Source organism: Mustela lutreola, chromosome 4 (assembly GCF_030435805.1).
Source record: "Mustela lutreola isolate mMusLut2 chromosome 4, mMusLut2.pri, whole genome shotgun sequence".
Classification (NCBI taxonomy): Eukaryota; Metazoa; Chordata; class Mammalia; order Carnivora; family Mustelidae; genus Mustela; species Mustela lutreola.
This window is the reverse complement of record NC_081293.1, coordinates 129,054,358-129,082,245: the sequence shown is the minus strand read 5'-3', so window position 1 is coordinate 129,082,245 and position 27,888 is coordinate 129,054,358. Positions and strand designations below refer to the sequence as shown.

General features: G+C 37.6%; 2 protein-coding genes across 2 annotated transcripts in view; both read right to left on the bottom strand.

The window, feature by feature from the left end:
- Positions 1-26,801, bottom strand: part of CDK14 (cyclin dependent kinase 14) — a 732,611-nt gene extending 705,810 nt beyond the window's left edge. The window contains exons 1-2 of the mRNA XM_059171073.1: positions 26,782-26,801; positions 25,423-25,511 (exon numbers count right to left, since the gene is read on the bottom strand). The gene's annotated coding sequence lies outside the window, so the exon portion shown is untranslated. The remainder of the gene's footprint in view (positions 1-25,422; positions 25,512-26,781) is intronic.
- On the bottom strand, positions 16,361-26,831 carry CLDN12 (claudin 12). Its single transcript, XM_059171075.1, has 3 exons — positions 26,782-26,831; positions 25,423-25,511; positions 16,361-19,707 (listed from the first exon to the last, which is right to left on the bottom strand). The coding sequence occupies exon 3, from the start codon at positions 19,672-19,674 to the stop codon at positions 18,940-18,942; it is 735 nt and encodes a 244-aa protein (XP_059027058.1). The 5' UTR covers positions 19,675-19,707; positions 25,423-25,511; positions 26,782-26,831; the 3' UTR covers positions 16,361-18,939.
- Between the last annotated feature and the right edge of the window lie 1,057 nt (positions 26,832-27,888).

The following is a 27,888-nucleotide window of genomic DNA, read 5'->3' as shown; positions in this document are numbered from 1 at the left end:
AAAAAAAAAAAGTCTCTTTAGAGGACTTTTTTGCTTTCCTGGAAGCCATCTAGATGAGCCTACCCATAAGTGTCCACCAAGCAGACTATTCTCAGTTTTAAAAGACTTAGCCCTGGGACCCCTGGGTGGCTCAATCTGATTAAGCATCTGACTCTTGATTTGGGCTCAGGTCATGATCTTGGGGATTGAGCCCCTGAGTTGGGCTCTCCCTCTGCTCCTCTACCTGTTGGTGCCCCACTCTCTTGCTCTCTTTAAAATAAAGAAAAAAAAAATATTTAAAAAGCTTAGGCCTGTTTTTCATGTGTGTGATAAGGCTGCTTTCTTCAAGAGGACTCAGGTCCATGCTGGTAGCCTGCTGTCCTCAGTGTACTTGATGGAGGCTCCCCTCCATACATTCTCAGGACCACTTTCAGAGGTGATATCTCCTTCTCGGGTCTGAGACCCCTTCAATGCCACTACCAACAGGGTGTGCCAGGAAATTGCACTGGGCTTTGATAAAAGCATGTTGGGGGAGGAATGAAATAACTATCTATTGTGTCGTGCTATACAGCAATTCTCCCCTTTACCTGTGTAAGCAAACCCTGGTTTCCTTTGGGAAGTCCCCTTCCCTAGCACATACAGTCCTGGAACGACATGGAAATGAAGATGCCCTCCCTGCCACCCTTCTTCAGTCCAACAAAAACATACACCAAGGAGGGGCTGCACAGCATGAGTCAGGCAATCAGTCTCTCTCTTCTGGAGTCTGAATCTCGAGTGGGGAATCTGTGTAGAGCTGACAAATGGCAGTTCTCTGCAGAGACTATCCACTCATTCCTAGTTGCCTAGATTCCCAGAACTGCCCTTATCCCTTTGCATTCATTCCCTTTGACTCTCTAAGCTACCTAGAATATTTCCAATAACTTTTTGCTTAAGTTAGTTCCTATTGTTTTCATCCAAAGAGGCCTAATTGACATATGGAATTTATTTGATAACGTCTTCTCTTGAGCAGAGTTTTGGAAAAAGGTCCTTTAGTGATGTCAGTTCAAAATAATGAGAAAAGACATAGAGTTAAAGCTCTGGCTCCCAGTTCACATGGAAACCAGAGTATGCTTTCCCAAGAGTCTTGTTTTATTAAGACTACTGGGTCTTTTTGCCCAGTACTGATAGGTGGTCAGAATAAATGGCCACAAAGATAATGGGTCTTTGACCTTGATTTTCATTACCTGACTCTAACTTTTCCTCTCAATGGAAACAGATAATGTTGCATTCACATCTCATCTCCAACTTGTTTTATTAAAAAACAAAAAGACAATACCTTTGTTTCAATTTACAGAGAAATCTGATTAAGAGCTTCTTAAATCTAAACACTGTATCTCCAAAAGTCCACTGTTCTATAAAATCACAGATAACGTTAAATGGGATAATATGCTCTTCTTGAAATAAAAGTGACCCATTTGCTTCCAGTTCTTGAAACTTCTGGTACTCCATCTGAAGTCACACCAAACAATCCTCTGAGAATAAAGTCTTAGGGTAACAGAGCAAGGAAAGAATATGGTTATAACTACAGCTTTTGAAAAACATGCAGGATGGGGGTTAAGAAAGCATTTCCTGAATACCTACATTTGAACATATGCTTGTAGATACTGGAGAATGATTATATTTTAGAAATCAGATATCCTGTAAGCTTTTTATTCTGTAAAGTAGCAGGTCACACTGAGAAATGGAATCATTTAAAAATGCTTGCCTGTGCTTTTTTTCAAATGATTGCCCACATGGAAAATCCAAGAGAATCTACAAGCTATTAAAACTAATAAACGAGTTCACAAAGTTTCCTTGATCCCAAACCAACAGTGTTCTCATGTACCAGTTATGACCAATTAGAAAATGTAACTGAAATGAAGATCCCATCCACAATATCACAAAAACTAAAGGCATTAAACTATTAGTTTTCAAACCAACATAATCCCAAAACAATACTGAGCATAAAACAACAAATTGCAGAATGGTAGATATTTATATAAATGACAAAGTTTACATTTTTATATAAATACCAAAAAAATCTTGTATTTAGAACATGTAAATGCAAAAGTACTATATAAATATTTATGGATTAATATAAAAAATTTTGTTTTTTGGTTTTACCTCCAGGTAGTGCAAGAAAAAAATGGGACTGGGAAAACACTGGGACTTTATTACTTGAAAAAATAGCCAAAGCAAACATGGCAAAATGTTAAAGTATATTGTAGGTAGGTTATTATCCTCTTTAAAAGATTATTATTATTCTCTATAACTTTATATTTCATAACAAAATGTTTAAAATACTATTGTAACTGTGAGGAACAGAATATTTTCCTTATTTTTCTCTTACACCAAGTGGACAAATTGAGAACAAAATAAAAATCATTCTGAATGTGTGGGGTTTGTTGTTCTTAGAAACGTGAAGTTAACAATTAGCCAGTAGAAGAAGTTATGCATGAGATAACTCGGAACCTCTAGGACCAGAGTTGATGTTCTTAAAATAAACATCCTTCCACATTTCCCCTTACGGAGAAACTTCTCCCTCAAGCTTTTATAAAACAGAGGTGGTAATACAGGTTTTGCACAAGGGGGAGGTAAGATTGGTGCCAATTTTACCACTACTTGGTGACCTTGGAGAAGTTACTTTCTCTTGGGTTCATTTGTAAAATATGGGTATTCAGTTTCCCTTTCTTGCTGGCTTGTTATGCAGAAAAATGAGGAGAAATATATATATATATATATATATATATATATAGCTGTTTACTGTTATAGAAATGTTAGAGGATTCTATGTATACACTTTTCACTGATTTCTGGATTGAATTTCATGAAAAGCCAAATATAGCTGTTGGGAAGTACAAACACAATCACACTTTGGAGAAAAGGAGTAGAGTCTGCCTAACATTAAAGTCTCACTATCAGGAAAATGATAATTTGCAAACAGGACATAATCCTGTGGATTATTTTTGGAAGAAAACGTACCAAAGTGTTTGTTATTATAGTGCTTTTTTCCCAAGTTACTAGAGAACTTTATTTGAAAAACTTCATTTTTATCTTATCAGACTAAGACATTTGATAGAAATTAAGAATGCCTTAGGTTATTTTTGTTGGGACAAAGGCTAACTTCTGAAATTTAAATGGAAAAAGAATGTCAGCTATTTTCTTATTTTTATCCATGTATGTAGAAAGGCAATTGTTAAAACCAATAACTCAGTATTTCCACTGGGTTTGAATCCAGATTTTGCCATTTGCAATTGGATGCCAAATAATTTAACCTCTCTGCTTCAGTCTCTTTCCTAGTAAAATGGGGATGATAATGATACCTACCTTTAGGCTATTGGGCTTTTAGGGAAGACAATCATATCTCTCTCCACAGGTGAACCTAAGTTTTGTGGGACCTAAAGCTTATATTTTTGAAGAGTCTCTAAGTGCAAGAATTTGACATTATAAATACAAAGTAAGTTATGAGGTCACAGAAGGAGTCCTGAAGCTTTATTAACTTCTTGGGATACCTACCTCTGCTTTTCTCCACTCTTCAGGCCAGGAACCAACTGAGAAAGTAGACACAAACATCACAGTGTGATATCAAAACACAGTCAAGCAATCTCTTATTTACAATTCAAAATCCAAAAAGTTCTAAAAGCCCAAAGTATTTTCATAACTCATTTGGCAGAAAAATCCAATTTCATCTGAACTCATTTGACAGTAAAATCTAATCTGAACTGATGTGATATGGTCTTATTTTATTCCACTCAGTGTGAATATTCATACATTTTAGTGCAGAAATAATAATGTTTGATAATGGAGAGTTGTCCCAGAAACCAAAAATGAGCCATACAACCTTTCTAAAATCTTAAAATTTCTGAAGTTTGAAACCCACCCACCTGGTCCCAGGAGTTTCAGATAAGGGGTTGTGGACAGTGTCGTATTTATTTCTGACAAAGCTGAACTGAGGAATACATCAGAACCCCAGAAATACAAGGGCAGAGCTCTCCAGAGCAAGCTTAGTACTCAGAGGGTCAGAGAAAACCCACACCTTCCCCATCAGGCGAACAAGCCTTCCTTCTCTCAAACTCACCAATTCTCCCAAACTTGTCCAGAGGAGGAACAAGTTACTAAAGGGGCAAGTTTGAGAAGCCCAAAGAACTACTCCCAGATGTTTCCCTCAGAGGGAGTCAAGTGGAAACATGGGAAATAGGAATAAATGTTCTCCACTAACAATGGGGTTATTGTGAAGATTAATCAGAACAAGGACTTAAAGAGTTTAGCTTTGTTCTTGATCCACAGGAAGCCCCAGTATATGTTATTGTCACAGGTAAACCTCCTGCACCTGAGTCATTTCCCTCTGGCCTCAATCTCAGGACACTGTGACCTTTCCAAACTCTGGTCTCTTTCTTGTGGGTGGTAAGGGAGCTGTTTAGAAAGGTTAATTTCACCCTGGAGAAGAGCGCTGATCCTTAAGGTCTGGATTGCCTCTTATCACTCTTTATCTCTTATTTTCTTTGTTCTGATTTCTTTGCTTGTTTATTTTGCATTTTATGTTATCTGGCTATGTTTTATGTATCTTTAAATTTTGTGAGTTGTTAACTACTTTAAATTATTTCTGGAACAGGGTGACAATACTCACATAAATAACCTTTAAGTAATGCAAAGAACAACAGAAGTGTTTGCTACTTATCAACCACATAAGATATAGATGAAATCAGTCAAGTATGGAGGAGAAATCCAAGGATTAAGGGTCTTGCATGACTGAAATTTGGCGGAAGAAATAACCTTCTTGTCAGATACTTTTGTATCCAATTATCTTCTGAGTCCATGAATCAGAAATTTCTCCTTTTAAAGGTATTAATGGAGTATATCATCTTATTTTACAAGAAATGTCTGGTGAATCAAACTTTTTAAGCATGAAATAGGTCAGGGGAGTGGGGAATAGCACGAAGGGCAGTGCTAGGCCTTTGGGTGAATAAAACACAAGCTATATGAAATCATACTTAAAGTACTGCACAATGATCTATACACATGAATTAATTCTGATTTTTTTTTACTTTTTGTAATCATAAAGTAACGTGCATTGTAGAGTGATTAAAAAATAGAAATTAATATAAAAGAAAACAATAAAATCTAACCAAATCTTCAACTCTGAGATCATTAACATTTAGGTGCATTTCCATCCAGTCTTTTCTGTTTGCACAGATATTCTTTTATTTTCTAAAGTGGGACTGTATTTTACTTATTATTTTATAATTTGTTTTTTCAGCTACCTATAGATCCTAATTACTTTCCCATGGTATTAAATAGTTCCTTAAAATAATTTTTATAACATATTTCACAATCATAGTAATATGTTCAAGTAGTATAGAATTGTATAGAGATAAAAGCAAAATGCTGCTTATCTTGCCAATATCCCATTTAAATATGATATAAAATTAAAATTATAAAAGGAAAAATTGTTATATCTGACTACACAAAATTTTAGTGCCGCAAAGTAGAAAACAATCACAAAGTATAAACAATAAATGACAAAATGGAAAAATGTTTTCAATGCAAATGACGATAAAGGACTAACTTCCTCCATAGGCAAAAGCTTTTACATGCACACACAAAAAGAACCAGAACATTTCTAAAAATGGGATAAAGATGTGGGTTTGGCTCCAAGTGGCCAAACAAGATAAAAAACCAGAAGAAAGAAAAAGGAAAAAAAAAAGTCTTAAGAGGATGAACTGCCCCACTTATATATAAGTTAAAAAAAAATGAACATGTTTGGTAATATACATTGTTGGGATGACGTGAAGAACTATTCTTAGTCATAGTGGAAGTGTAAATTGGGGCAAACTTCCTTGAATGGTGAATTAACAATATTAACATTCTAAATATATACTTCCTTTCACTCAGGAATTCCACTACTTGGTCTTTGTCCCTTATGATTAATATGCAAAGACATTGGTACAGTATTGTATGAATGGCAAGATCCCATATTAAATGAGTTGAAGGAAAACAGCATGTGAAACCATCCGGTGGAATTATTAGTTTAACCACTAGATGTCAGAATTGTTGCACAATTAAGCTATAGCCAGGTAGATCCAGGGAATTTGAAGGTTGGAAAAATTTTTCCATATATAGCTTTTCACTTTAAAATAATTGGTACTTATACATGCTTCCCAGTGCAACTCTAAAATAAGAAACATTTTGCATATCACAAAGTACTTTGCAAAAATAGAGCATTTCATAAGGTGATCTTCAAATTCTCTTTTAAAACATACTTTTCCATAAAGAAGTCTCAACAAATTTTCATGTTTTGACTAGGCTTTAGCCTAAAATGCACTAAAATTGGGTAGATTCACATGGTCTGATTTGCAAATTTCCAGGAGAAACTCAGATTTCAAAGAATATTACTTCTAACATGAATAATACCCCAAATTCCACTGTTGCAATTTTGAAGAACTTAAGAGTTTTCAATCTTGGGGTGCCTGGGTGGCTCAGTCGGTTAAACCTCTGCCTCTGGCTCAGGCCTTGATCCCAGGGCCTTAGGATAGAGCCCTGCATCGGGCTCCCCGCTCAGCAGGGCGCCTACCTCTCCCTCTCCCATTCTCCCTGCCTGTGTTCTCCCTCTGTCAAAAAAGTAAATAAAATTTTTATTTAATTTCCAATCTTTAGAAGTAGAATATTAACTGTAAAAAATATCTCTAGACGGAGTGACCCTTCATTGGGTTCACCTAGAATGAGATGGGTAGGACGACAGCACACTAGGAGGAGGTGCCTCTTCATCTGGGCTTTGTGTGTCCCCTATATTGTCCTTCAAGCTAACAACCACACAATTCAGTGCAATCTTACTACTGAGAAGTATGAATACACAGGGAAACCTAAGATCTTAGACAATATTCAGCTTATCAAATTCCATGTTGCCACAAGTATTTCCTAATGTTCTTCTATCAAGTTGCATATTTTATATTATCTAAAATAAATAAGCACAAATACATTAGGCAATAGATGTCACTTATTTATGTTCTCATAAACTAATTACTAAGGCAAATATTGAAACCAAATCCATATTTGGTTTCTGATTAAGGAGCTCCAAACATAAAAATTTCATGTAGACACAGGGCTACATAAGTGTCTGAGAATTTCTTCATCAAAGAAAGAAGCAGGAGATGCAAATTGGACAGGATAGTGAATCAACAGTACTAGGTGATTACTTTCAGAAATAGCTGTTCATTTATTTAGGTTTATATCAAGTATAAAATAAAATCATAATAATGAAAAGGGCTGAGACAATCTCATCTTGGCAAAGTATAATGTGTTTGGCATTGCAAGGCATACCAAACTTGAAGATGCAACTACTTTTAAAACATCTTTCATTTGAAAGGAGTTACGTTAGTAAAGTGATATTTGTAAGCATATTCAGCTATAGATACCAGTCAATTCCTAATGCTTTCTGGTCATGGTACATTCTACAATTTTCAAAGCAGATTTACATGCCTTATTTGATTTTCTCCTGAAGAATTACTTCTTTTGGCATTCATATAAAAAAATACTAACAGCTTATTATCTACTTTCTCTAGCCTATCTCTAAGTTCAACTAAATTAAATATCTTTAACCTTAGGCACTTCAAAAGGAAAAAATAAATTTATCTATTAAGTTTGTGGATAAGCTGTAAAAGGTAGAAATGACATCGGTGCCCAGTCCTCTGTTCCCCTTCCCCGGAATCAGAGTGGAACCCACTCACAGCTCTGGCACGCATCTCCTGTGGATAGACAGAGATTACAGCTCATGAAATAGGAATGACTTTTCATGGACCATGGCATGTTCCATATGTCCTGCCCTAGAACTCAAGGGTTAGGGCTGCATCTTCTTCCTAATGTGATGGAAGAACATGAAGTAGCTCTGGGTTGGGTCCTTTTCTTTTTTAAAATTTTTCTTCTACATCACGTTATTGGAGAACTGTGCAAATACAAACCCTTCTCTCTTACAGACCAGGAGTCTCCTAAGTGGGATGTACCCATAATAAACTACTAGGCAGGGGCTGGCAAATTCCAGCCCAGTCAAGTCCAGCCCACCACTGGTTCTTCACTTTTTATTCTTTCTAATTTTTTTTCTTATAGTAAAGTACACATACTATAAAGTTTACCACTTCAGCCATTTTTAAGTGGTTCAGTGGTACTGAATATATTCTTAATGTTGTGCAACTATCATCAAGGGTTCAGTCTTTTGTAGTGTCTCCTACAACCAACCCAACTCTTGCACATCAGAGCAGAGTCAATTTTTCACTGCCCGCATCGCAACATTGCTACATCACAAGTGTTCTCATTCCCATATTTGCCCCTAAAATCCTAGAAGGAAGGACAGGTCTTAAAACTATTGGATCAATTACTTTATCTTACTTAGAAAGGCCAGTTTATATATTTATAGTTTTATTGTGTCCCCATGGATTCATAATGCATTTTGAATGGAAACATACTTATCATACAAATCCAAACATTAGCATAGACTTGGCTCTTGTTTTTTCTGGGAAGATAAACCATCTACAAAGGAAGATTCTGATACATAATATGAAACCTTATGATTTATGGTAATAGTAAGCCAGAACTTAGAGAAAAATCCATTGGATCCTCTCAACCACCCTTTGAAGGCCGACTGATGTTATTGGTCTCAAAATACAGATGTGGAAACTGAAAAATAAGAACATGGAGTTTCAGAATCCTACCCAAGGCTGCCCAGCTGGTAAGACAAAGATGCAGAATTGCAGAGATCTCAGCTCTCCTGACACCATGTCCAGGATGCTCTCTGCTGCATCTTACCGGAAAAGGAGATAAGAGAGATGACTGGATCTTCTGTCCGTATGCATCTCTTAACCAACCTACTGGATTTTTTTCTCTTCAAGTCCACTAAGGTAGTAAGATCACTCCCTCTCAGTTGCCATATACACATGAATTCCATATTTGTAAATTTGCCTACTTACTAAAATTTGTTTGTAACCCCCAAATCAATACTCATAAGCTTCCATGGTCATTCCTGGACCCACGTAGAGCAGCAAAAAATTCAAATGGCCATCTTGCATGTTCCTAACTCTCAAAAAACAATCTATTTTGTGCCACATTTTTCACATTTAAAAAAAATTTTTATTAATGATTTTACTGCTTAAAAGTGCCCTCAAACATTGTGTTAAAGTGCTGGCTAGTATTTCAAAGTGCAAGAAAGCTGTTCTTGCTTTATGTGAAAACACATGTGTTGATAACCTTTGCTCAGGCATGAGTAAGTGTTATTGTCCTTGAGTTCAATGTTAATGAATTAACAATATATATTAAATAAGGTGTTTTTAAACAGACATAAACATAGAACAAGGTTATGTAGTCATCGACTGATGAAAATGTTATGGCCAGAAGTTTCCAGGAACCTAAGTTTGTATTTCTCCCAGGAACAATGGTTCAGTACTAATTCAGGGTTCACAGTGATCTGATAGACTATAACTACCACGAATAATGAGAGTTTACAGTATTTAGACACAATCTCATATGTGTTGGTTTGAGGTACATTATCTCAGTCCTGTGTAATGTCAGGACCTATCCTGGCTCCCTGTCCTCTCCCCACAATAAGGACAACTTAAATTAAGTATGTTTCCCTGATTGCAGTAATTTGGGGGCTGGCTTAAAAGAAGAGCAATTTGTTTTCAAATTTATATTCCCTTCAACTAGAGAGTGGCCTGCTCCTTTGATAGTGGAGAGAGTAGAAAAATCCTTTGTCCCAGACAGAAACGACAGACACCATAATAGTATGGTATATACATACAGTCACCTTCATGTTTTCCTAGAGAATAGGAAATCACTGAATTTCTGGTTTCTTAGTGGAATGATGAAAAATATAACTACCCTATAGGAAGTAGTTAATGCTTAAGAAAATTATTTTTTCTTAGTCTCTACTAAAGAATCCAAGTAATGTAATAAGAACACATGAGGATCCTAGCAAAAGTGGCAGCAGTGGCAATGTAAATCCATAACCACCTATAAAATGTAAAGCAAAAAGACAATTCTGTTTTTTTTTTTTTAAAGATTTTATTTATTTATTTGACAGAGAGAAATCACAAGTAGTTGGAGAGGCAGGCAGAGAGAGAGAGAGGAGGAAGCAGGCTCCCTGCTGAGCAGAGAGCCCCATGCGGGACTCAATCCCAGGACCCTGAGATCATGACCTGAGCCGAAGGCAGCGGCTTAACCCACTGAGCCACCCAGGCGCCCGACAATTCTGTTTTTATAAAGATACTTCTTTTTGTGGTCAGCACAAACATCAATTAGGATCTGATATCTAGACTTGGTTTCCATGAATAGTACGCATGGTAAAGCCAGACATACTGTGCTAGGTGCTTGATCTGCTTCTTTCACAATGATGTCTAATCCTCATAGTAATAACCCTGGGGAGCATTGTCTGTTGCATATGGAAATCAGAGGTTTAGAGGATAAGTAATTTTCCCACTGCATAGTAAGTACAAGTCAGTTCAGAGAGAATCCCAAAGCTGTGTGCCTTCAAACTGGTGTATTGCCTTTCCCACAATGACCTCATGGAGGACTAGCTAGATAATTTTTGGGACCCAGCACAAAGTAAAAACGCAGTGCTCCTCGTTCAAAAATTATGGAAAACTATGGAATATTAAACCAGGGACAGGGCTCTTCTAAGCAAAGGGTCCTATGTGTTGCACAGGTCTCATGCCCATGAGCCTGTCCTGCCCTTATGTCACGATGCCTTCCAAAAGCACAGATCTAGTGGGAATTGGGGAAAGAGGTATTCTTATTTTTCTTTGTTGGTATGATTCATGTCTATGCCACCATGGAAGCATTGCTAATTTCTCTTGGCAGCCTTAGTGACTTTGCTTCTAACAAAAAATTCAGAGGCATCTGTAGAAACAAAAGCAAATACATAAATACAGAAAGACAGGCTGCTGGTTGCTTGATATGCGACTGACAATAGCTGGGTTTTTTAAGTAAAACATAAGAGTAAGATGATTTTCTTTTTACTTGCCATTATTCTCTTTTGGAGAATCTTAAAAGTCTGATTCCTTTACTTCCTTAACACTCATATACTTTTGTTCTCTGAACAAACCGAATTTTTATCATTCTCTTGCAGTATCATTTCTAAGGACAAAGAAATTTGACTTGACTTGAGCTGAACTACAGATAAGGGAGTTGCAACACCGTTAATTCCTGCTGTGTTCTCTGTCAAAACTCTCTGAAGTCCACAGGCATTATGGTTCTATTGGGGGAAAGTTTGCCAGTTTCCCCCAATCCACTCTAGCATTTATGATTTTTCTGCCTGACAAGCTCGGTGGGGAGAGAAGCAACCTAAAAAGAGTAGGAAAGTTCGCTTTTGATGCTTTTGCATTGCTGAGCCATGGGTCCACTCAGGTCACATTTACTCCTTTGATTGTCTTTAATTTCCCCCAACCAAGGAGCTCAGTGTCCTTAGGCTGATTGCCCTTTTCAGGGCCAGTGTTAAGAGAGCAATCAGATTAAATTCACTGTAATGAAAAGTCATTACAATTCAGTTTCCCTCTCCCAACCCTTCTTGCAGGACTCCTGCCCAGGCTTTTTGTCTTGCTATTTGTTTTTACTAGGTGGAGGTATTACTTGTCAACTCAACTGCCTGATGAGTCTTAGAATCAGCTATTTCCTCTTCTACATGGGCAACTATCCCTTTTATTTTCTTCCTGTAGGGTTGGATGTAATTGGATGGTTAGATAAAAACCAGTTATGTATTTTTCGTAAGTATGGCTTATTTATTCCTGATAATCATAAAACATAACCACTACATGCATCAGATTAATTTGACTGTAAATGTATTTAACTTCTATTCCAAACTCTATGTATGTTTATTCTTCAGTTTATTTCTATGGTAACAAATGTAGCCACTCCCAACCTAACCAAAATTAGAAGAACTCTGCTCCCAGTCTGAGCTCAGATCTTTCTCACCTCCCACTCCCAATATACACACTTCAGATTAGACTGTTTTGCCACACTTGGGCAATATTCAGCACTTTTCAAGGGAATCTGGGGTCATGACAGAGATTTTTTTCTAATATGGAGCAAGGAAAGTTCATGATGTCTTTCATTGCATAAAAACAAATACTCTCAAAAACTGGTCCTCTGTATTTGCTCTATGCTTTTTTTATTAGTCATCTATCGCTGTATAACAGGCCCAAAACTTAACATCTTAAAACAACAATAAGTATTATTTCAGTTTGTGTGGGTCAGGAGGTTGGGGGCAGCTTAGCTGGGTGATTCTGACTTGGGGTCTCTCAATCAGGTTGCAATCAAGATGTTAGCCAGGAATGCAGTCATCTGAAGGCTTGGCTGGGGTTAAGGCAATCTGCTTTCAACACAGCTCTCTTACGTGGCTGTCAAGTTGGTACTGGCTATTGGTATCCTCCTATATGAACCATATGGTTGTCCACATCTTCCTAACACAGCATCTGTCTTTCACTAGAGAAAGTGATTCAAGGGGGACAGCCAGAAGCTACAATATCTTTTATGACTTTAACCCCAGAAATCACACACTATCATTTCTGCAAAATATTATTAGAAACACTGGTCAGCCCTGCTCAGTGGCATGGGACCACAAAAAGGTATGAATACTGGGAGACAAGGATCATTAGGGGCCATCTTAAAGGCTAGCTATCATCATGCTACTCTTTCTATCACATACAAAATGTAAGTTCCTTGAAGAAAGCATGTGACCAATCTAGTCACTGAAAAAGGCTATTTCCCACTTTTTATTATTGAATTTGTATTCTTTGTTACACATTAGACTTGGGAGATATTGCTAGTGTCAATAATCACTAAAGGTCTGTTCAGCTATGGGAATGGGGATAAAATCCCCTTCTAGATGACTGCTGTGTTATTGTGTTATGCCAGGGAGTTCACTTGGGTTGGCTCTATAGTCTTTGGTGTACCCTGTATTACTGTATGAGACTTTCCATTCAGACTTAAGGCAAGAGCTTAGATTCTGTTCTGAAGGGTGGCTGCTGAATTATTTTAAGTAGGGGAAAGGCTAGGTCATATTTTCATGTTATTAGGTTCAGTGTTACCTGTGTACAGAATGGATTGGTGGTGCAAAGGAAGACAGAGCCATACTGGAGACAGACCTGTTAAGAGTCTGTTTCAGAGTCCTTTAATCACAGGTGAAGTTTTACAGCTCTCAGCCCTCACTGTCATTACAAAGTTTCTCATCAACTAGACTAAAATTCAATGAACTGAAAGAAAGGAAAAAAAAAATTCCTGATCTGTAGCATTTGCTAATTTCTGTGGTATACATACATACATACCAACATGGCCAATGTCAAGGCACCAACACGCTGTCATGGGACAGAAAGCTGGGAAGAGATGTGCACAACTGGCCGGGATGACCTGGCTCCAGCATCCACTGGGACCATTTTCTTAAAACAGTAGAGAGGAGCAGGTTAGCAGCTCTAGAAATGAGGGACCAGTTAAGCCAAAGCCCTTGTCCACATGGCCAACAGCGGGGAAGGCAGGCTTCCTAGGGACCTGCTTACCCTAGAGGGGGCTGCTGGGGGTTCCCACTACCTGCAGCAGCCCTCTGTTGCTAAAATTCCCCCCTGGGCCTTCCAGATCATAGGATTAAGCTCTGAGAGTGAAGGCAAGAAATGGGGGTAGAGGCAAAAATTATTTTTAAATTTAAGTGAATTATTTGATTTATTTACTATAAGTAGCCTTTCAAACTGCTTAGAGTGAATCTTGGAGGGAGGCCACTAGGTATAACATGAAGTATTAATAATGCCTTTTCTCTAATGAGCAGCAGCTGTTACCTTTTTCCATAAAGTAAAACTCTGGAGACATGAATATATATTCTTTCTAAAGAGGATTTTAATGAACACGGACAACTCAAAATTCCAATTACCAGATTCCTGCTAACAGTACCCAGTCACATTGGGTTTTTCAAAGGAAAATTTTCTCTTTTTTACATTCACCATCTTGTGTTCTTCCTCAGTATTTGCTTAAGAATTTGTTTTATAGAACAGTCTGAAACTTGGCATATTTCCAAACAAAATATAACAAACCAACCAAATTCCCCATGAACAGCAGATTTGTGTATGAACACTAGGCAGGCTACAGTTGTGCTTTTTCTACCCAAATTCCATAGCCCTTCAGATTTAGAACCTTCCTGAACTATAGGGTGGGGAGACATCCAGCAGGGACAGGGGGAATGACCTTCTCCTAGAAAGATTCCTTCAATGTGGGGGAGGGAGAGTAAGAGGAGAGAGCCCTTAAGCTAACAGGTCAGCATGTTTTAGGACTGAAGATATTTTCCTAATCGATGGAAATCGGACGGTTAATTAAGACCTGAGTTCTGTGGTGCTGTGACTTTGATTTACATGTCTTCTGCAAGGAATCTTCCCTTTTTAGTTTTTCAGAAGACCTAACACAAGCTCTTCAAAATCCCTCCTGAAACAGTTACTGTATACAATATTTTGGAGACAGCTTAAGACTGTAAGTTTCTGTTTTTTATAAAACTGAAGAGTGAGAGCAAGAGAAGAAAGCAAAAAGCAAAAATGGAACTGTCAAGCTGCACATCTTTCCTCAAGATTAATCTAAAGCTTTTTTTTTTTTTTTTTAAAGATTTTACTTATTTGGGAGAGAGAGAATGCATCCCATACTTATTTGGGACAGAGGTAGAAGAGGGACAGATTCTCTGCTGAGTACGGAGCCTGACCTGGAGCTAGATCCCAGGACCCTAAGCTCATGACCTGAGCCAATGTCAGACACTTAATGGACTGAGTCACCCAGGAGCCCCTCAAACCATGTATTTTTTTTTTTTTTTAATGGAAACACCACAAAAGCAATGGTGCAGCCTTACTGCATCCTATCAGGAGATACATGGTGTTGGTCTTACTACTGGTGATTAAATTTGATCAGTTGGTTAAGGCTGTGTCTGGCAAGTTTACCCACTATAAAGTTACTATTCTTCCCTTTGAAATTAACAAGTCATTTGTGGAGCAGAATTTTGAGACTAAGTATTTACAGGATATTTATCCCATTTTTCATTAAATTTTCACCAACCACTTTTAGTTCTATTGATGTTTTCCTAATTCCATTTTTCCCTATATTTATTTGTTATTTTACTGTAACAAACAGCTTTTGTTTCTTTCCATTTCTATCAGTATAGTCACACAGAGTTTTGCTCTATTCAATAGCTTATAACCCATTACTGTTTCTACTGATGCTCAGATTGTCAGATTTGGACAGTGGGAACATCAAGCTGGCTCCTATGTAATTTGGTAACTCCCCATCATTCTTTGAATGTTTCCTTACTTTCCAGAAGAACAAGATATGCTGGGTTTGTCTTGTACTTTCCCTATCCCAGGACTGGAATCAGTTTTTTCTGATTTATGGAGTTTTTTCTGATTTAAAGGAGTCTGTTTTATGCTATCTATTTTTAAAAGCAGGTCTTGGATAGTGGTTGTAAGTAATCTGTATTTATCATTTCTGGTTGGTAAATTAGTCTCTGGTGAATCTGATTAGCATGAAAGGATTCTCTAGCACATAGTCACCCTCAATGAACTGGTCCAACTGAGAAGCAGACTCAGAATTGTGGTGTTAGTGTATTCAGCTGGGTTTGCTCAACCTGAAGCAGCTTCAGATTTCTAGTGCAGTGAATGGCTCTTCCATCGAAGGTGCTACCATAGAGCAGGGCTCAGTGAGGAGTACACGCGAGAACTAGCCCAGAAGGCTGCAATCCAAAAAACTAAAAGCTCATTCCAGGCTTCAAAAATTTTAAGGTGACTTACCTATCAGGACCACTTCTCCTGGAAACCTCAAGTTCTGAAGAGTAAGGAAAGGTCCTCCTACCTAACCATTTAAGAACTCTCAATTTTCAAGAACACAGACCATTAGAAAATTCCACTGATGAGGCAAGAGGCAAATCTGGCACACTAACTTCACTCAGTGGTTTTTTTTGGTGGAATGTTGAAACAGTCCAGTGAATTCCTGGGGACGACTCTTAGAAATGGATAAAGAGTCTTGATGCTTCTGGAATAATAGATCCATGTTTTCTAATTCCTTTCCAATTCTATTCTATAAGGCTTTAAATGGGGTTATATCTTCTTCAATTTACACACATTTGAGAAACATTTCTCAAAATAGTTTATTTATTGATTTATTTACTTTGAGAGAGTGCACGTGTGAGGAGGGGTGGGGGGAAGGGGAGAGAATCTTAAGTAGGCTCCATGCTCAGCGCAGGCCTAACCTCATGACCCTGAAATCATGACCTGAGCCAAAATCTAAAGTCACTGAACCAACTAAGTCACCCACATGCCCCTCAAAATATTTTACCTTAAAGCATTGAGGAAAAGGATAGAAACAAAAACTTGTAAAAATACATCTTTTAATAAACACCAAGAAATACAGTGCAATTTCACTGAGGTTTTACATTGCAGTTTACAACAAACATTATCTATTATAGTGTATAATTACAAGTAAAGGAAACTCAGAGGGTTTTTTTTGTTGTTTTTTTTTGTTGTTGTTTTTTCTCCCATGGCTGGATAAACCAAATCGGGTGCATGATACCACATTTGAGGTTTGTTTCAAGCTGGCTTTCATAAAAGGCCCTTAACATTAATAGCTTGCAGCAACTACAACAAAAAACATATCCCCCATCACAATGATAGCCTGATGAGTGCTCAAAAATTACTAAAAAGGACTAAATACTTGCTTTCCTTTGATGGCTTTGAAAAATAGCTACTGAGGGCAAATCTGAAATATTAAAGACAATAAGGGAAACATCTGTTTCTTTTGCCTTGTATAACCATAGTAAATACTAATTTAGACTACAGATTATGAAAGACTGCAAAAGATGCTTATAGAAAAAGCTTCACATTTATATTTATGATCTCATGGACTAAAACCTGTCTAGTGTATTAATGGCTGAGTCTACTTTTCTTTAACAATGTTGATACTAAGAACAGGAAGATGGTAGAACTCTTGACACTTCTGGACAAATTTAGTGAGAGAGAGGGCTGATATTAAATAGCAAAGGAGGAAACTAATATTAATCTTAAAATTAAACCTGACATTGTTTTGGAGTGATCAAGATTCAGCTATGTCTGAGAAGAGTAAAAAGGAATGGAACTGAAGGTAATCAGAAGCTAGAACTAAAAAAAACCATAGTTTTGCATGCTTTATACTAATGGCATTTAGAAATTATACAACGGAATTATTTGCTATATACATAAACTAGTGTTGTAATTAGGAAAAAAAAAGAAAAGTAGTACTTATATCCACAGAAGTACCAGAATCATATCCAGATTTGCAAAGAGGCATAATAATCTGTTTACCATGCAACTAGTGGTTTGTGGAATTTGTAATGGTTAATATAAAAAAACTTTATGAACATAATGCTAATGTGTAGCAAAGTATACCAATTAAGTCAGCAGCTCAAATTTTCATAAGGGTAAAGACCCAATATCCCTGAATTTCTAAGAATTCATTTTAGTGTTAACACTGGTGCATCTAAAAGTTACCCCATTAGAAGAGATTTTAAATACTCCTTCCTCTTCAATACATCATCATACTTTCAGAGGTAAAAGGGAACAATTTAATTTCTTTACCACTTTTGCCCATTCCCATGAATGTGATATAGTGTTATTATAGTGTCTAGGCTAATGTAGGTGCTCTAAAGGATCCAATGAATTGAATTTCTAAGTTCCAGAATATTGCTGATATTGTACAATAAGCCTGTCAGAAAGTCATAGTTGAAATCTATTCCTTGATCAATGACTGAGAAATTAAGACCACCTGCCAATAAAGTGAGACTGTTTCCTAACTGTTAGGTAACAGTTTGATCTTCTTTGTTATATTAAAATTTCTTAGTGGATGGAACCGGATTTCATACTTTTCATGTATCCTCTATAGCACCCACTAAATTGTGGAGCAAAGATATATGCTCAAGGAAATAACCAGTGACGAAGGCAGGAACTGAATCAAGAGTGAATGTGGTCAAGGTGAAGCCATAACTTACTTCACTCATCATTCAAAAGGCAGTCCACCAGAATGAATCTCTGATGTTTTCAGTGAAGAATAGATGCTTGTCCCCTACCACTGTCTAAAAGAGAACAAACCACTTGGGCCTCTTTCTTTGTCACTAAGAGATTATACAAGGCCATGAGTACTACTTGATGGATGCTATCTGGAAAAAAAAAAAGGCTTTTCTGCCACAGAGGGGAAGCACCGATTCATCACATGGCCCATTTTAACTCTAATAATACAATTTATAGAATCATTAACTTTTGAAATTTTGTTAAATGTTATCCATACTAGTAGATATTTAAAATGTTATGCTTATTCTCTCTGACATCACTTAAAATGCATTTTTTTAAAACACTGCCATGAGGTAGAAGATAAGGAATGCACAAAAGAAAGTATCTTCAAAATATGAAACTCTGTTTTATATAATTAACCCCGAGAGAGAAGTAAGAAAAGTTACAGCCTTAAGCTGGTAGACTGACTACTGTTAAAATATTACACTTACCTGAAAGAAATTTCTTATATTTGAAATTGCCCTTTTTTCCCAGTTTAAGGTATTATATAAAAAGGACAATACACTTTCTAAAATACTCATAAAGATCACGTATAATAGCCTCTCTTAGTCTTCATATTTTATTTTACCATGTTGCTCTAAATTATCTCAAATGAGACACGGGTCCTTTCCACTTGAATAACTGATTAGATATCAATATAGAGGTTAAAAATCTTTCTATCATAAGAAGCAAGATAAAATGATTCACATTTAAAATAATGTACTTTTCATAAAACTAGCAGCACTTCATTCTACCAGGATATACAAATTTGGCTTCATTGACTGGTCAGAAACAAAGGAAAACGTATGTGGGTCCTTGTACAAGGGAAATGTGAGGCTACAAGTGTTCTCTGAGAACTAACTATTTCCACATTAGGTGGTGTGTGAAACTACTGGAATGTCAATTTCGATGGCAGAGAGGCGGGAGCGTGCTGAATAGGGCTGTGAGTAGGTATGCATACTGGGAGGATGGGAGTACAGTGGCTGCCAGAACGGAGAAGGCAAAGATTTGCATGCACAGTACCAAATAAACAGCAGAAGGGAAGTCATATACAGGCCCCCAGCACTAGCCATAGTGACATACACTGCGTAGTCAAATGTAAAGACTGGCTCAAACTTCTTGTTCAGATGAATGTTATAAAAGATGACCCAGATGGAAGGGGAGAGGCTCACAGTACCTGCCAGGAAAAACAGCAGCCCGGCCACCAGGTGGCAGCCTGCACTATTGACCAGGCACTTGGCCAGTTTGATGTTGGGCACTGAGGACCTGAAGGCCGTGTTGCACATTCCAATCAGGCAGAGCAGCAGGGCACCCATCGCAATCAGGATGCTGAGAGGCAGGGCAAACTGGAGGACCCGCAAGTCCAGCTGGTCAACTGATGAGTACCAAGTAGTATCATACATCAGGCAGTCACTGCTCCCATCATATCGGGCACACTTCACCCACAGGCCAGTGTACACAGTCAGATTCTTCTCGTTTCTGTTGAATGTGATCAGTCGTAATTTCCTCCAGTTGGGAAGCAGAGTCCCCGCAAAGAGGCCTGCTACCGAGGCGATTCCACACAGGAAGGAGAGGACTGTGGCTGCATGGACATCCCGACAGCCCATGGCAGGCAGGCTTGTGCAGTACTGTCAGTCAGACTGGGGGGTGACACACAAGAGGACACATCATGAGGGGACAATAGGAGAGCATAGCAGGAAGGGTGGTGCTGATTGGCAGCACAACTAATGACGTCAATGCAAAGAGGGAAAGTCTGTCCCTGTTTCCTGTGTACAATATGAAGGTATATAAACACATGTGCATGTGACAGCAGAGCACAGGAGCACTCACCTATTGGTTGCCAGTGGCTGCGTCAGGGAACAACCAAAGATCTGAGGTCATTGTGCATGAGTATTTTATTTCCCAGCAAATCAGAGGAACAATCAAAATACTTTCAAATCCTCTTAACATCACATATGAGCCTCTCAATTGTCAATAATCACTCATTCAACACACATCTACCAAATACTTTCCTGTGTCAGCCACTCAAATACATAGAGTCAGAGCACTCATCAACCATCAACAACAAACACCACAAATTCAGCCTCCAATGCTCATGTGAATGTAAAATGAAACAAGCATGAAGCTGAGGTGAAGGTGGCTCAGAAAAGACAAATATGTAAGAAAAGAAGGATCACACAGGACAGGAGACTGGCTGAGGGAGGACCCTGACTAGGTTCCAATCCCCACTTCCTCACTAGCCAAGTGACCTTGGGTCAGCTATAGAACTCTGTGATTCCTTTTCCTCATCTGTAAAATGAGAAAAATAACAGTCCCTGGCTTACAGAGTTAAGTATTCAGTGAGTTAATATACACTGTTCACTGCTTAAAACATGTTTGGCACACTGTAAGAGCAATTCAAATGTTAACTACTTTTTAGCACTCAGTGACCAGCTCAGTGCCTGGCACATTGGAGCAGTTTAAAGAATATTGCTGAATAAATGTTAAGTAAGAAAAACCAACATCTCATTCCTATATACTAGCATACTAGATAATTACAAAATGTAAATGAACTCTCCAGTGAGTTAGTCAAATGAAAAGAAGAGAACAAAGATACCTGAAATGATTCTGTTCAACTATTTCCTGGCTGATTCAAGATGACTTGCATGCTTTTCAAGTTATTACACTTGTGGTTATTGGTTATTATACCATTACTGCTCATATAAGATGAAAGCACAAATTCCTGAAGTAATGACAACCTATCTCTATTAACACTATTGCAAGAAAAAGAAAAAAGTAGCCAGGCTCTTCTTTCATTCCAAATTAAAAGGCTGTGTTCTTTTTCTGCATGTGACAAAGTATAAAGACCAGTATCTAGTTTGGCTTTAATTTAAGAGTTTGAAATGCACTCTCCAAACACCACTCAAGTGTGTTTTCTCTGCGTTCTATCACACCCCCAATGAGGCAACACAACAGACCAATAAAGTAGTACATTTACTTTTTTTAGTTAGATGATGAAGGAAAAAGGTTGAGAATATTATTGTTCCTGAATACAGTATGTGTTCAGAGTACCTATGACTATCTGCAAAGTCAAATATTATCTGCTGTGATGGTGGAATAGCATTTCCAGGAGTTCAGGGACCAGAAAGAAGATCAAAATGCTAAACTGGGTTAGGATTTGATCAAAATGTGTCTGAATGGGAAGGTACATTTTTTTTTCTTTAGAAAACAACATATTTGCATATTTAATCTGGTCATGTAAACTAGGAATAATTTTACTAGCAGAAAACATATAGGTATATGCATACATATATAACTGTACAATATAAAATCAGTTTAAGTACAAGTGAACCATATTTCAAAGTCCTCAAGTTAGGCATAGTTTTAGGTTTTTCCATTAATATTAATTTGCTACTTGTTTATCATGTTGTCTTCTGTCAATATTACCAGGAGTAGCAATTACTTACAAATATATTGTTTACAGATAAAATCAAATCAAAGGAATTGTAGTCGTAATTTATATTTTTCATGCAAAATAGGGAGAAAAACTATCTTGCTTAATTTTAGCAACCAACCACCTTGTTTCAGTATGGATACTGTGGTTCAGGTTTGAGAATGTTTATGCTGGAAAAGGCTACTAATGATGTCAACCTCCAAAATGTGGCTTCTTACTAGTTTTTGCTCACTTACCTGTCTCCCCCCATATGCTGTTAGCAACCTGTACAGTGCCTAGCATGTAAGTCATTCTAGGAATATTTGAATAAATGAATACTGGCACTGTTCCAAGACCACAGTAACTCACAAAGGTAGGCTACTGATAATGCAGAACTGGACAAAGAAGTAGCTATTAACAAGTAGTAATTCATTCAATCAATCAATTCATTCAACTCAGGTATTTACTGAGTATCCAGCACAGGCAAAATACTGTTAGGCCCTGGAACAACTGAGGATACTAAGATCTGGAACCTGCTCCAATGTGTTAACAATCAAAGTGAGGGAAAGAATATGCTGTTCTATGAGGAGTCAATTATGCTGAGAGTGAATCAACTAAATAATTACTATATGTTAATGGGTAATTGTTAAATATCAAGCAGAGTGAACCAATAAAGTACCTGTTTATAAAAAATGTATCATCCAGAGTTAGAGAAAGACTAAGCAATGAAAGAGAATGATGATTTGATTAAAGCTGTGAAGACATAAGAAAAAGGTTCCCTCTCTTTCTCTCAAAGCTTCAGAACTCCTTTAGACAATGTATTCACAGTTCTATCCCAATCATAAATTCCCTCTTGCTTTCAGAGATAGAGGTAAAAACTTGGGAGTATCAATAAAATTGAGACTTCTCCAATCAAGCTGCCTTGTACCACTAATTCCTACAATGAAAAGGGGATGATAAACAAGATCAGAATGAATGACTTTATTATTATAAATAAATTCCTGTAATTCTTAGATTATAGACTATCAAATGACACTAAAGAGCAGAGATAGGTCAATATTTACTTCAGAATCAAGGGTTACTGAAGCATCATTAGCTCAGATCCCAGAGACTGACTGAAAGTTCTAATTTACACAGCCAACAAGGATACCAGGACATTTCTTCAGAAGGGAAATACTATTAACCTCAATTCTTTAGCTAATTTCAATCTCAGTGCTGGAATTAATGTCCTTGCTCTTTTTTTTTTTTTTTTTAAACATTTTTTTTTTTATTTATTTATTTGACAGAGAGAAATCACAAGTAGATGGAGAGGCAGGCAGAGAGAGAGGGAAGCAGGCTCTCTGCTGAGCAGAGAGCCCGATGCGGGACTCGATCCCAGGACTCTGAGATCATGACCTGAGCTGAAGGCAGCGGCTTAACCCACTGAGCCACCCAGGCGCCCTGTCCTTGCTCTTTATAACCTTCTCTGGCTACTTTCCTTATGACCTGTTCTTAACTCCACATCTGCATGATCTGGTAAGTCACGTATCTCACTAGAGGGATGAGAAATCATTTCATAGGGAGATTGAATATAGTTAGTGATTTAAAACTGAAAATAATGCTGATTCTCAGATTAGTATTTGTTCATATTAAGAGGGTGAAAGATCTCTACTCTTGTCCCACACCAATTAATTTTTAACCAAAAATAATTGTTTCAGATGCAAATCTGATTATTTCATTATATTTCTTTCTTCCTTTCTTTCTTTTTTTTAAATTTTCTTAAGTAATTTCTAGAGCCATTGTGGGGCTCAAGCCCATAATCTGGAGATCAAGAGTTGCATGCTTCACCAGCTGAGCCAGCCAGGTGCCCCTCACTACATCTCTTACTTTCAGTGCCTTCCTATTTCCCTCGGAATACAGTTTCTAAATTTCAAAACTTTTCCATGGCTCCCAAAGATTCAAATCCCACCATCAGTTCCTATCAAATTCAAATTCTCAATCTCCTTATGTGTCACTCTCCCATCTAACATGTTACAGACTAAGTAGCCATATTGCTTTTTTTCTAACTTTTCAAAATTTTGTAGTTTTATATTTGGCTAAGGACTTTACTTCATGCTATTTTTCCTTCTGGAACTTTAATTCCATTCTACTCTTTGCTTACCTAAAAGGTATTTATTTTTCTAATTTTCAGGGAGGCTGGCCCTAAACCTGTTCTCTCCTCCCTTATTCTTAACCTTCCCCCAGCCCTGGTTATACACTCTGAATTCACCTTTTTACCTTCTCTTTGGGAACAGTGATTATGTCTATAATTCCTTGTTTAGTATTTATCTTTCTCACTAGACTGAATTCCAGGATGACAGAGAGCCTTCTCTTTTATTCACTGTGTCCCACACTGATACACAGAAGGCACTTGATTTGTTAGATACCTGAACAAACAAACAAATGTAAGGTCCAAATGGGTATGGTCAGGATCCAGAGAGAAAGTTACAAATCTGCTCTGTTATCAGTTTCTTTCTTTTCTTTCTTTCTTATTCATTCATTCATTCATTCATTCATTCATATCCTGTGTTTGGCAGCCTCCAAGTTGCTTCTAGACCATGCCCTCCACTTTCCATTCGTTATTAGCCAGTCTCTCCCATTATTTAAAACAAAGTTCATTTTCTTCCCCTAAAACAGTCCCCTAAAAATGAGACCATTCCCAAGTATTTACATAAACACTATTCTTCTGAGAAAATACGTAACTAAGTTTGGCAACACTAGTTAACTTTCACAGTGGCAAGGAGTCAATCAATTATACCTGTGCTGATTCTCATGCTTTCAACTCAATAGGTTTGTTACTACTGGATATACTCCCTCTTTTTATTAACAGGTTAATAGATCAAATTAATTTCTGTTTATCCAAACAATACTATTTATAGAGCAAAACAATTTATTATATTTGTATTTGTATTTTCTTTTTAATACAGCAATGGAGAAAAAAGATAAACATCTTTTTGCCATACGAAAATCTCTTTTTGGAACTGTAGAAAATGTGCCAGGTTAAGAATACACTAATAAATCTAAGTAGCACTCTTGAACACAAACTAGGCAAGAGCCTTAAGCTGGGTCAGATATACAGATATCTGGGCTTGTTGTGAGTGGCAACTTGATATTATAGCCCAGGCAATCAAAGACCCAAATGCCAGTCACAACCTACCATTTACACACTGGGCAAGGCATCTATGTCCTCTGAACCTCAAATATCTCATCTGTAAAATGTTCCCCAAGGTGTGTGTAAGATCATGAATAGTAAAGCCCTTTGTAAAACAGAATATGGTCAGAAATTTAAGTTTATAATGATTATTAGTAGGCTTATTTATTTTCTTTAGCTAGGAATGTGCTTTTCTTCTGGACCTCAGCAATCAATCACAGATGATTACAGTCATGTAACACTAATAACAGAGCACTCTCTATGGCGTAGTTACTGACCAAATCAAATAAGCACTCTGTTTCAAAACAAGCACTTCACATTTGTCATCTATCTGTTTCATGGTGATTTTTAGAAGTAGATGGATAAAATTTGATACACAGTTAAAGGTTATCAAATATGTCATTTTCAAATAAAAATGTTTTTAAAAAGATACCTGTCCTGTGGTTTTGAATAGCATTCAAAGAAGTCTGAGGCAGGAATAATACCTAACAGCTTTAGGAATTCACAGACCCACCACTGTGTAATTTTTTCAGGGATAATCCAGAATAGTTATATGAGAAGACATGTGTAACAGCAACTACATTACTTCTTGATGGTAAGATGAGCAGTCCCTTTTACCTGTAATTGAGTTTTCTTAAAAACTACAGGTTATCAATCACTGCTCTCACAAAGGAGGTCTATCATAAAACTTCATTTTCTTGAACAACAGAAAAACATGACATCTGATAATACAGTGGAAAAAGGAAAAGGAGTAAAATCAAAGGATGTACTTACTCTTTGAGGTACTTGACAGGTCTAAATCAACTTTAATCAACTTAGAAGAAATATATGCACATCTGAATAGACAGAAGAGATGGCTGGGCCTAAAGAAATAGGAAAAATAAATACAGTACTTAAATAAATAAATACAGTACTTCTTTAATAAATACGTGTGTGTGTATACATACACGCATAAACACACACACACACACACACACACACACACACATAATGGGTTTTTTAGATTCTATCCAGGACGAATAAGGAGGCCCAGGGAAACCCTGTGCAGTTAGTTGTCTTGGAAGTAAAACAAATTCATTGTTTCTTTTGTACTTTTTAGAAGGATACGGATAACAAAACTAGGCTAAGTTGATCTGTACTGTGCGTCCTAAAATTTGCAACTAGAATGCTTTTTTGAGTTTACAGTTCCACCAATGGCTCAATGTGCCATTTAAATATGTTTCCACAGATCTATTTTAACCATCAACCACTTCCTTTTCAAGTACTATTTATCTCAATAGGTAGGATGAGGATGCAAACTTATAAACGCCAGAGAACTTCCTGGATTAAGGCATTTATCACTGGCCCCATTATTATGCAGAATGTCGTCCTCAACAGTCTCCCCAGAAGAGATTTCAAATTATGATTTTTTTTTTCTTTTCTAAATGTATGTTTCTTAAGTTGGTATCATGCATAACTGGTCACCCCCAATTAAGGGAACATTGTTTTACAATTAAAAACTCACACTAGGATCCCTGAGCTTTCGTTCTAAGTGGGGTTACCAAGTCTGGCCTTCCTCTAACGTGGTAACCGGCGCCTTCCAAGACCGATTACACACAGCTTGGGCTTCAGAATAAAGCAAACCAAGCTTCCAGCGCAACCCGCACTCCCCTTCCTCGCCTTTCCTTTCCTTCGAGCCCTGTCCTTAGGAGCACCAGAGCTAGCCGAAAGAGAGGGGGAAACAGCGGGGGGAGCTCTCCTGGTCAGAGCCAATCGAAAGAGACCGCAACAGTGACTGTTACCGCTCTCGGAACAAGCCCACCCCTGCAACACTGAGTGGGTTTGAACCGCGAGCAGGTCATCATTACACAACCAGCTGGTGATTCAAAAATAGCAACCTGCAGCTCCACACCGCACACTCCGCCGGCCAAGCCCAAACCCTCGGCTGCTCCTGCAAGACATCTCGACATTTCCATACTCCTGTGTACACAATTTTTTAAAGCCTTATCAATTATCTCTTCATTCAATTTTCACGTCCACTGAGGTGGTCAGCAGTTTTCGGTGTCCCTGATTCCCTTCGATTTAGCTATTTTACACAAAATCCTCAACGACTTATGCAAAAGACCTCCAAATCAGATTCTTGACCACACCTACCTGTTCCTCACATCCAAGACACTTCACTCTCCCACAGTGAGGAGCTTCTTAGAGCGTCTCCCTCTCAGCTTCCCAGGAAGTGCGTTCCTAGCGAGCCGCCCCGGAGGCTTCTGGGAGCGTAGTCAGGTTTTCCCGAGGCTCTACTCAGGAATGCCCTGGATAACTGGGAGACTACAATTCCCAGAATTCACTGGGCCGCGGCTGCAGGCAACATCCTGCGATCGCCTCCTGCGGTTCTCCCGCACCTCGCGCCTCCTTACTCCGGTTACAGCGTTAGCTCCGTCCAGATTTGGGTTACAGGTGTTTAAAAAAAAAAAAAAAAAAAAAAAAGTTAAACGAAATAAAACTAAAAATGGTTTGGAGTTGGATACCCAAGTAAATATTTCCTACTAAATGTGATCTCCCCGTAAGGTTTGTTAACAAAAGTGCTTAAATACTTTTTTCCGCAAAGCATTTACCAAGGCGCAAAGTAGAAAAGCGCAAACTCTAGAATTCATTTTGAAAATGTTCAAAGATACAGAGAACTTGAATAGTACAATGAACACCCATATGCTCACTTTCTGGATTCAACAACTATCCACATTTGCCACATTTATCTTATCTCCACTTACGTTGTGATCACTAGGTGATAGGCATCATGACACTTCAACATCCTTAGTTTTAAATATTTAAGAACATATTTAACTGCCTACTTTAATATGGGGTTTTGCTACATATTAGTTGGGTGGCCTTGGGCAAGTTACCTTTCTGAGGTTATCTGTAATGAGGATAATAAGACTACCTCCATCATAGAATTGTCTTGAAAATTAAGGAACTTTATACAGGCAAAGTGCTGAGCACATAACTAGCTATTAGATATTTAAAATAACTACTCTTGTGCACAATTTCAACTATCCTGTCTCTTTCTTTGTAGCTTCTCCTAAATATGAAGTACTTTGTTAGGAATATTGGAATTAAAGATTTCAGAACTCTTGTATAGGACTGATGCATTTTACATATATAACGGATGTGGAAGTGTCACGATGCATACTAATTTCAAATGGCCACACACAGAGATAAAGTAAATGTGGCAAATGTTGATAATTCTTGAATTAGAGGAAGTTAATT

Excerpts from the sequence above, each read along its gene's own strand:
- CLDN12 (XM_059171075.1), bottom strand. The coding sequence starts at position 19,674 with ATGGGCTGTCGGGATGTCCATGCAGCCACAGTCCTCTCCTTCCTGTGT.